Consider the following 11,721-nt stretch of genomic DNA (forward strand, 5'->3'; position numbering starts at 1 on the left):
TCACTCATCATCACCGTCTCCTTTAACCTAACCGGCATAATCGTGGGACGTAAAACTCAAATATTTCATTTCATTTCTTAGAAAAGACCTTCTCTCATTTTCTTAGATATAAAAGCTGTAACATTAAAATTTTATTAGCGTCTCTGATGAAGGCAATGACATATTTTGCCGAAATTGTAACACTATTATTTATTGACCTTCTCTCATCACATCAATGCAATCTCTAACGCTGCATTCAGAAACCTCGGTTTTATGTATAGAATGGGTAAAGAATTTAGAAACGAGTCAACATTCATTAAACTTTATAATTTGTACGTAAGGTCCCGATTAAAACTATGCGTGCGTTATTTGGACACCGAATGTAAATAAATATTTACAAGCAATAGAAAACATACAATTTAAATTTCTAAAAATGCTTACGCACAAGAAAACAGCTTTCTATCCCACAAAGATTCCCTACGTGGACTTAGTAAGGAGTTTGAATTTCCTAACGTTGACGAATCGACAAAAGATGTTTGATTTACTATTTTTATAAAAAGTATTAAATAGTAAAATTTAATTAACGACACTATAATTAGCCACACATATATCTTTTAAGTTTAAAAAAAGTATGATGGACGTAATTGAATAACTAAAAGAAAGAATTGAATGAATGAGATGTGGGAGAAACATTGACGACGCCAGCTCTCCTTTCTTGGGGGGAAGGGGTTAAGCGGAGGGACAGAGACATTTTTGGGGGCAGCTATTCTTTTGTGTACCGTAAAGGATAGCTTTATATGACTTAACTTACATTAAAATACAATAAGTTTTCTAGGAATAGAGTAGCGTCCGGGAAGGCGCCCGCTCCCTAGCACACCTTTGGCGTTGCCATTGCGAAGCTCGACACACGTACATCTAGGATCAAACTAGTGCCTTCTCACATCAGAGCATATATTTCATCACTGAAACTTGAAACTATATTCATGAAAAAAATAAATGCAGACTAAAAGCAGGGAGTTTGTATTATTATTCAGTTCAAAATCTATTATCGCGAATTCTGTCGAGGAATTTGAAGCTTAAAATCTATCAAAACAGTAATCATGTCTGTTGTTCTGTATGGTTGGGAGCATCGTCGCTTTTCCTGAAGGAAGAACGTAGACTGAAAGTATTTGAGAACAAGATCCTAAGACGAATGTTCGGACCAACAGGAACGGAAATGGGGGAATGGCGGAAACATCCTAACGAGAAACTACATAATTTATAAAGTTTACCAGACATTCTTAGGGTTATCAAATCTAGGATGCTCAGGTGGGCAGGTCATGTAGCCAGAATGAAATAAAGTAAGAACGCTTTCAAAGACTTAACTGGAAGTTAAATCGGAAAACGACCATTAGGAAGACCTAGGCGTAGATGGGAGGACAATATTAAGATGGATCTCACAGAGATTCGAATACAAAGTAGAAACTTGATCCAGTTATCTAAAGATGCAAGTCAGTGGAGAGCTTTCGTGAAAGCGGCATTAAAGCTCCGGGTTCCATAGTCCATAAAGTTAGTTAGTTAGTTAGAAACATTATGATATTACAAGGAACTGGATTTTGAATTACTATAAATTGTGGAATAATAGTGGATCTAATAATAATATGCTAATCCACCCGATGATATCAATACAAGTTCACTTACAATATATGCAACAAAGGGGATTGTGAAATCACAAATAGTAAACAGATGCATATAAAATAAATACGTATTTATTTTACTGAATATAAGTTAAAATAAATAACTTCGTAGAACGGTAATCTGGAACGACTTCATTATTTCATCCTTCCATTTCTTCAGAATTTGTTGTTTAGTGAAGGATAGAATAGGGCTGTAGTTAAGGACACAAACTGAAAATGAAATGGAAACAAAATGAGATTAAAGTCTATTTAGTCCAATTTTCCAATCATTATGTGTACTCTTACCATATTACATGTTATGAGTAATTTCTTGAATATGGAATAAGCTTATTCACTAGTAACTACAACATTCACAGTCACAGCATCATTGCATTGTGATTTTTATAAGACATTTAGAATGTTACTGAAGAATTCCTGATACCCCTTCCTAATACCTTTTTACTACACATAAATTAATGTCACTGCCCCAGGAGAAGGCGTTACCTTCTATGGCCCGCTCATCTATTAATGGGGTTGAAACTGCACTTTTAAAAAGTACTGAAGAAGAAAATGTATGAGCAGCTGACGATAAAGTTAGCATGAATTTAACATTATATAAGCATAAAATGTCCACGGTGAAACAGTTTTAACTTGAAAGGGCCAAACTGGAAGCAATTTAGCGAGAAAAGTAATACTTACTAACATCATATAGTGAGAAGCTCGGTTGTAGTGTGGCAATTAAGTTAAGCTTAGATTGAACAAGATTTACATAAACATTGCTAACGAGAAATTAAGCTGCTTTTGGAGTATCTTTTCTGTGATTCTGGAGTATCTTTTCTACTTTCAATGTTATAGATACTTTAAATTATCTAACACAAACAATTGTTTTACGTACCTTAATTGGCAATGGGCTTGTTTACGGCTCCTTTGATATGGAATCTAAAACAAAGTTATCTGAAAGACTTCTTTTAATACCTCCATAGCCGTAACTGGAGTATCCGTATCCAGCATTGGAATTGCTTGGGCTTGCTAGTTTTGAGAGTCCATTGATTGCGGCAACAACAAGAGCTATAGCTCCAACAATCAATCCCTTGAACGCAATAAATTTAGCTGCTGCCAATCCCAGGATGAACAGTGTACTGTAAAGTCCTCCAAACATCATCATAGACATCATAGCTTTACGCTTCTCACCACCTAGAAAGAATAGAATATTATGTAGCTATATGTTCTTTCGAAAAATACAATCGTTTAATTATATCAATTATGTATTACTCAGTAGCAAGAGATCGTTATCTACTTACAAATCCCTAATACATTTTAGCAGGGGCGGATCTAGAAAGGTAAAAACTGGAAAGACAAACCAGAACCCAGACTATGATACATGTATCATGAGTTTACAATTTTTTTATGGGTCCTGCAGAATTTTCCAACTTAACTCTTTCCCGATTGATATTATGGGTATCTAGTTGGACGTTGATATTGTAGAACTGAAGTATTGTTTTACACATTAAATAACAGAAAAACAGCAACTTAAATTATATGTAATGTTTCAAAAATTTTGCAATAAAGACTAAAACCCAACATTTACTGTAAACTTTCAAAAATATATAAATAATAGTTTCAGTTATTTTTATCACTAAAAATAATGGTAGGCAACGGCGCTCATCAGGGGGGGGGCAAGGTGGAGCGCTCGCCCCCCCTAAGAGGAAATTGTACTTGGGAATATTGAAAACCCAATAGAATTTTTACATTAGTTACAGCAAAATTTGAAACTATATTTGAAATGTCGCTTATACTTGCCCCCCTTGGAAACCACAATATGGGCCACTTGGTGGTAGGCCTCCCAGATTCCAGGCTAGATCCGCCATTGCATTTTATACATTTTTTTATGAATATGGAATGGTTTTCATTATTGTGATTTATTTATATATTTACTGATTTGGTAGATTTCGAATATCTGAGCAGGAAGAAACAATTACGTAAAAATTCCATTTTCACTGTAACTCGCTTCCTTAGTAGTTAACCCGGGGCCTGTTAATGTGACCTGAACACTGGCGCCTAAGTCTCACAGACTCATTTGTTAAATTATAAATCTTTAGTTAATAATAGTTTTTTTTTTTTTTATAGTTGATAATTTCATTTTGTATTATGCATATTAAACATGTACATTGCGAATTTCAAAACAAGTGTTACATTTTAGTGTATCTTTGGAAAAAAATTGAAGAGTTATAAATAATATGCTAGAATTACTATTATTATTTACTAAAAAAATCAAAACTATCAATATGTTATTACCAGGTAAATAAATCATGTTCAGAAGAGTTCGTTGAAAAATAAAATTTTCAATTTCAACCCCAATCAGAACAAACGGCCAGCTACTATAATAGTAAAAGGCTACAAATACAGGTGGCACGGGTCTGTAAGACTTGGTGCAAGTGCCGCCGGGTAAATAAATGTTTTCAGTAAACAACTAAAAATTCCCTATGGTCATCAGTGATACTTTTAATAAGTTAAGACCTAGAGCTCTGACGCTCACGCAAGACTTGATATACAGACACACACTCATCGGAATCCATGGATAGAGTTTTACTACGAATATGAATTCCCGCTCGCTGAAGACGATGGATTTGTAATAATTTTGCCTTCACCTCTTTAATGGATTCTACTCGTTTGTCCTCATGAAGAGCCAGAGTATATAAATTATGTAGCACACCATAATAAAAATTGTACATTTGATTGAAACCCTGCACCTTATCTTTGCAATAGGAAATAGACATATAACGAAGCGTGCGTTTAAAACTTTATATGTTTTTTTTTATGCCGCTCGGCTACGAGAGCCGACAGCAGTTGGTCTTTACTTTCTGATATACAGTATGTAGGTCAATACTCTTGATGTCCCATCTATATCAGCCAACAAGATGAGAGGATACCTGAAACTCTTGGGATCCTTGAAAATGCCTGCAGTGTTCGTAGTTTGAGGGAAATTTCATAGGTATATTTAGCGGAAAAGGATAACGGGAATTTTTCCATAAAACGTGAAAATCCAGTGAAATTCTTGCGGTAGTTAATTGACCCATGTAAATGCTTAAATTTTCCTTTATTCTTCAGAAATTTATAAATGCAATAGTATTTTTCTATTGTTGTGTGTATATTCAAAGAAGTACCGTATTTGAAAAAAAATAAAAACATAGAAGCAATAAACAGATGAGATTGACACTTCCTTTAATGTATTTGAATCAGGCTTATCACATACTGTAATTTCTCTCATAGGAACTGGAAACTCAACAAAATAGGGAAAATTTGTGTTAATCGAGGGAAATTTTCTTAAAGAAAATTTACGAATATTGATATGCTGTACGTGGCTTACAATACAAATGTGACTTCCATTCAGTTACTTCATGTGTCAAGAGAAACATAGATGTCTATGACTAGAGAGTATATTAATTTTCAAGAGTACTTAGTTCCAATACCTGACTGATCTACAGTTGATCCAGAAGGTATAAATGTTTTATTGTAGTTTCAAGTCTTTTCCTAAGTTCTTCTAAGCAGTCACAAAAAACTTTGTAAGTGAAGTTAAATTTTTCTTCGCGATGTTGCATTTGCGTTTGTTCTAATATATTTACACATACATTTTCAATGTATACTAAAGTGAATGCTGTTTCATAATCAATTGTCTGAACATGTTAGCAGTAAATAATGAAAGCCCAATCTTTTGTGTTAGACTGAAGTTTAGATAAAAAAAAGTACATTATCAATGAATCATCTTAACCCAGTGATGGAGAAACTTTAGAACAAAGAAAGATTTTTCGGCAGGCTAATACAATTTATTAAGTTTTTTCCAAACACCGTAATATACTGACATGTACTGTGCAACACACCATAATATACACACTACAATACACTAAGCTTACTATCAAGTGATACAGACTAGGAACACCCCTTCCCTTAAACCCTGGCCCCGTGTGTTACTCCCTACTTCCACTTTTCATCTTAAATGCTCCACAATGTTACAAAAGCTATCTCCTTATGCAAGCATAATCTGTAAAATTGAAAGACGCTGATAGAATATGAGTTTTTAAGACACTCGAATACGAGTTTTAAAATTGTAGACATAATACTTATGCATAACATGATCAGTGTTGCCACTCTTGTTACAATTGTACCAAATTCAGCCCTTTTTGTCATTCATCAGCCCGTTAGTATCACGCTGCCATTTTCACCCCCCTTTTGTGAAAAAGTTGGTTCAATTCTACCCAATTCAGCACCGTTTAACAAATACTTGTTACATTTTCAAAAATGTCAGTTAGACTTTTCCTACATCTCACGTTACCCATACTGCGTGTTGAACTCCTAAAAAATGCTGTTGAACATTTATTCTGTGACGTTGCACCGCATAACGAACTTTTTGTGGAGTATTCGTAATTCAAACTTTACTGGGAAACAAATGACGCTAGATGGGATCATCCGACGAGAGAGGCAGTGTGGTGGAAATTTTAACTTGAAAAAAAAAAAAAAAAAAAACGTTGAATTTTTTGAAGAAGACCAGTGCGTGCTCAAGTAAATCTGTAATTTATGTGTTGTTGCAAAGATTCTATAAGAAAACGGTTCTACACCGGGTCCTCCTATTTGGATGGTTTTATAAAGTAATTTTTAAAAAGAACACTTTCTTGATTTGGACTCTTCGAAGAGGGGGAGGAGTGTTATAGAACTTCATCTCTTTTAGTTTCGTGTTATAGAGCCATGTATTACACTGGTATCAAATAATGATGAATTCAGCCCTTTTTGTTTCAATTTGGTACTATTTTTCAGCCCACGCCAGAGCTAGGACTGTGACAACACTGAGAATGATATATTTTACAAAATTCTTATGATATGGCCCTATTAATGTTTAAAGTTTATCATGATCAGATTTGAAGTGGGATACGCTGATCCTAAGAAGTGAAATTAAATGCTGATCTGTCGTCCTGTTTCTAATACAACACATTGAAAGTAGCCATAAATTTCTTTTCATTCGTCAGACTAGGAATCATACCGGAGGGCCGGATAGAACTTTTCAGGGGACCGTTCTGATCCACGAGATCTTTGCCCATTACTGTATAACAAACTTAATAACTTTTCTGACTATATTAAGAGTTTATTAGGATCACAGTATTATGCTTAATATATTGGAGGATTAGGATTAGGAATTAAATTTCTGGGTTATCTATGGCCATGTTAGTCTGTCACACTGCCCTGGAAATTGGGGAGGAAGAAAGGAATGAGAAAGCGAGCTGGGACCGTTACGTTAGGTACCATCCCGTTATTTGCCTGGTAGGAATGAGGAAATTCTGACTCAGGATGGCTGCCCCCCCCCCCAAAAAAAAAGCTTTTAATGTTTTTCGACTGAATGTCCTCACCAGGACCACTCGCACCTAAGGCGAGGACTTTAGCGACTACAGGCTACTTTATAAGATAGTAATATTCATACTCTCGTCCGTTACTCGACACAATATATCTTGAATGATAATGAATTACTGAATTATGTTCAATGTAGTAGAGAGCCACAGCAATTATTTCACTCGAGTTCGATAGTGACGTCAATAAGTTATAAAGTTGCCAATCTCAGAGAACAAAATTATCGATTTTCATCTTTAAAATTATCGTATATTTTAAATATATATATATAGCATATTTGTTATGTACGTGATAATTGTAGAAGCAAGTGTAATACTACTAATAATAATAGCAATAATATATAATAAACTTCTCTAGTAATCTTCAGTTTCGAACTCCAAATTGGCGTCACTCAAGGGCGCCCATATTGTGGTTTCCAAGAGGGAGACAAGTATAAGCGACATTTCAAATACAGTTTCAAATCTTGTAGCAAATATTCTAAAAATTATGTTAGGTTTTCGATATTCCGAAGTACAATTTTCTATAGGAGGGTGAGCGCCCCCCCTTGCCCCTCCTAATGGGCGGCCTTGGCGTCACTGACCTCACTATTTTTTAATCCTTATTCAGACTACTCTGAACAACAACAATATTTCCACCCCCTTGTAAACGTAATTGAATTTAAAGAATGGATGCAAAGTTGCCATTTGTCAATTCTCAAATTGTTATGGTTATTTATTTTAGCGGGAACGATTGTTAAAAACCCAGTGTGTGTGATTTATAATTATTTAATGCGCATCTACAATTTATTTGCTCATTCAAAAACTGCAAAAGAAAAAGTGCCTTCTAAAATTATCGTAATATTCACCTACTATCATATATAGCATTAAGGCTTAAATTATCATATATCAACGATAAATTATCGTACAGTTGGCAAGCCTGATCCGTTAACCTCTTAATGCGTAACGATGGCCGTAACGGTGGTTATTCATACGTCATTCATTCATAAATGTACATTTTCGGGTGATCATTTTTATTGTCATTACCAAAGGTTTTATTTTAAAATTTTATATTGATAATTCTTCAAATGAAACACATTTTGTGTTTAAATTAAAATTATTTTACTTATTAGTATTAAATATTTATTCAACTGTGTGATATAATATTAACATTAAAAAATAAAACTTAACTCATTTTCTTATGCAGAATTCGTATTGTGGATTTCATGTTTTAATTTATTACAGTAGAGTTGGAAACTTGGCACTGGATAACGCGGCAGTCCGCATAACTCGGCCACACCTTTGCAAGGCGAAAAAAGCCCGTATGTAGACCCGTTCAACGTTATTGCGGCTATTTTTCTGAGTTTTGTCTTATCAGGTAAATTACCGTACGCAAGGGTGGGTTGTGGGGGTCCGGACCCCCCGAAATTTCGACTTTCGTGCATCATCATCATCATCATCATATGTATTCAGCCTTTATTGGCAGGATATTTGCCGCAGCTGAGAAGCTTCCATGCTCCACGGTCCTCCGCTATCTTCTTCGTCTTCGCGTATGATCTTTCTGTTTTTATATCATCCATTAATTGTAGTCTCCTTCGACCCCTCCCTCTCTTTCCCGCCACCATACCCTCTAGGACGTCCCTCATGATAAAATTTCTTCTTAGGCAATGCCCCAACCAGTTTCTCTTCCTCTTCCTAATAATATCAAAAAGTGTTCTTTTCTCACCCACCATTTCTAACACTCACTCATTCGTTTTCCGCTCGACCCAACTAATTCTTTCCATTCTTCTCCACACCCACATTTCGAAGGCTTCCAGTCGATTTTCATCACCTTTACGTAATGTCCACGTTTCTGCCCCATACAGTACAGCACTCCATACGAAGCATTTTATGATTCTTTTTCTCAACTCTTTATTCAAGATTTGTGCATATTTAGCCTAATTTTAAGGGCAACTTTAGTAAGTTTAATGTAAAATACCCTCATATTAAGTTTGGACCCCCTCGAAATAAATTCCTGCATAAGCTGATGGTAAAGGCCCTATGTCTTCAGAAAGTACGTACTTTTCCTTTATTTAAGGATAGTTGGTCAGTTTATTCTCTTTGTATTCTCAAGCAACCGATACATACAAGTAGAGTACTGTATTTTCTTTAAAAAAAGAAAAAATAAAAAATCATTCTTTTGTAACCCCATTCCCGATAATCCGGCATTTTCACAAACTTGGCCACCCTTGTGTCCATACTAGGTCGATTTTTCGGGACTCTTCAGTATTAATATTATTCTTTTACGTTCCATAAATCTGTCCTTTTGGTTAAAGGAGCTGATAAGAAATGAATAATGAAATTGAAATGAGTTTTGAAAAGACAGCACGTAACATCAGTGCCTCGAGTGAGATTCGAACCGGAGACACACTGATTAATCGCCACTTTAATAGCTTAAAACCAGCCATTTTCAATGATGTGTAGTAAGGGAACCATTGGTGTGCTCATAGCAAGTTAGAGCATTACGGAATAGAATGCACGCTTTAAATATGTCCCTGAACGATAACCCTTTCAAGTTATTTGTTAGGTTAACTGTAGTTCCGTAGGTAATGTTTCCGTATGATCAATAATACAAACTAACTTGTTATTAGCTATGAAAAAAGTTGAATTTTTGTAGGAATGTCTTACGATTTTCAATTACATATGTAGTTTCTGAACGAAAAATTACCATAAAACAAGTACCAGTACGACGTATATACCACCACGTGAAGGAGGTAAGATCGTATGGCGTTATTTTCCAATTCATATTGAAACCGAAAATGGTAGTAGAGATCTATCACTTCCGGGTTTAGTGGAGAGATTACAGTGAAAATGAAATATATTCTTGAGACGCTTAACTGATTTCAGAAAACTGCTTTTTGCTATGTATTACTGTTTTTACATTATAGTAATCAACATTAAAACCAAACATGGTTGATTGTATCATTTCCGGTTTGATTAGGATTAGAAATTAGATTTCTGGGCATTCGGCATCTATGGCCATGTTAGCCTGTCACTAAGATTAGAATTAGAAATTAGATTTCTGGGCATTCGGTATCTATGGCCATGTTATCCCGTCACATATGAGGGATGACGTCTTTCGGCGATCACATTATTCGAGGAAATGGAAGGAAAGAAGCAGCGTGGGTTCCTTTGTAAGGTACCATCCCGGCAATTGCTGAACTGAATGGGGAAAACCTAGGGAAACCTCACTCAGGATGGTTAGCTTCAAAAAGCTTTTATAGTTTTTCGACTATGTCCACACCGGGAATCGAACCCGAGACTGCTTGCGCCAATGGCGAGAGCGTAAACGACTACGCTATGCGGGGGATTTCCGGTTTGAATATCACATTCATTAGCAAACTCGATTCTTAAATTTTGACCCCTCTACATCCATGCCAAAATTGATAGTGTTCCATCAAGTAGTTTTCGAGATATTTTTGTTTCCTGGACAAACAGACAAATAAATACATAAAGGAGTTTTGATATAACAAACTGTTTGAAAGCCACTTGAGCCATTGGGACCCTAATGATATAAACTAATATATATATGTGGGGATCCTTGCAATATATATATATGGTTTCGGTATAGAATATCTTTAACTTGGAAAATAGTGTAGGGCAAAGTCATAAAGCAATTTTGACGAAGAAGTCGAGCAATTCCTTTTGTAGCCTTGCTACTATTATAAGATAATACTTTATAATATAAGTTCTTAAACTCTTAGTTATTTCTACTTACGTGCTTCGAAGGTGGCCTCAGGCTCAACAGACAAACTAACCAATCCATTTTCCTTCTGGCTTTTGGATACCACAAGTTTTCCACCAGGAACCATGCTTAACTTTAGAGACAATCCTTTCATCATCCTGGGAATCATATTAAACAAACCACTCCAGCCTTCTTGCACAAGAGCTTTGGGTTTAATGGATTCAGATATGTCTCCAGAATATTCCACACTAACTCCATCAGCAACATCTACGGGATTTCCATTGATTAGTTTGTAAACGTCAGCCAGGGCTCTGAGCTTAATACATTGGAAGTCGCCCTCTGATAAACAATCCGCCATCTTCTTTTCCGAGACATCCTCTGAAGAAAATTGTTCTCGTTTCAATGTGCTGGAAGATGCAAGTCCCAAAGTTACAATTAACACAACAAATCTTAAAGAAGCCATTTTTTTGTTTGACTGTTTGTGGTTCTTCAAACGATTAATGATGATTCTCTATGTAACTGTTGGTTTTTATACTGATCAGCGCTTGTTTCACTTTTCTAAATAAGAAAGTAATATCTTAAAATTATGGAAATTATCGATCTAGGTTAAATATAATGTTGTTTATGTTAAGAAACGTTATTGTTACGACGTAAAAGATATTCAAATAAATGAAAAGAGAAAGTTCTTATTTTTAAAATGAAATATTCATTAACTTTTACGTAGTTGGGATAGGTCGTCTCTTTTTCACGTACACTACTCAAGACCATGCGTGCAGACGTCGTAAAATTGTCACATTGATGTTTCAACACATTTTTCCTTTAGAGAGTAGCTACATGTATTATGCGATATTGTTTCGATACATAATTTGCAGTAGTTAGGTTTATCAAAAGTTCTTACAGCCTCTTTGTTCGTTCGTCCGAAAGACAATGTATATATATATATATATATATATATATATATATATATATATATATATATATATATATATATATA

General features: G+C 35.1%; 1 protein-coding gene across 1 annotated transcript; it reads right to left on the reverse strand.

Annotated features, from left to right (window-relative positions):
• Positions 1 to 2,550: 2,550 nt before the first annotated feature.
• Positions 2,551 to 11,190, reverse strand: LOC145681699 (uncharacterized). The gene is made up of 2 exons (XM_081753318.1): positions 10,761 to 11,190; positions 2,551 to 2,828 (listed from the first exon to the last, which is right to left on the reverse strand). The coding sequence occupies exons 1-2, from the start codon at positions 11,188 to 11,190 to the stop codon at positions 2,551 to 2,553; spliced, it is 708 nt and encodes a 235-aa protein (XP_081609444.1).
• Positions 11,191 to 11,721: the final 531 nt, after the last annotated feature.

Source organism: Thermobia domestica, chromosome 1 (genome assembly GCF_964235325.1).
Source record: "Thermobia domestica chromosome 1, izTheDome1.hap1.1, whole genome shotgun sequence".
In the NCBI taxonomy this organism is placed as follows: domain Eukaryota; kingdom Metazoa; phylum Arthropoda; class Insecta; order Zygentoma; family Lepismatidae; genus Thermobia; species Thermobia domestica.

Bases quoted from the DNA above. Each gene is read 5' to 3' on its own strand.
- LOC145681699 (XM_081753318.1), bottom strand. From the start codon at position 11,190: ATGGCTTCTTTAAGATTTGTTGTGTTAATTGTAACTTTGGGACTTGCA. The intron at 2,829-10,760 runs GTAAGTAGAAAT...TATTCTTTCTAG, and splicing joins TGAGGCCACCTTCGAAGCAC to GTGGTGAGAAGCGTAAAGCT.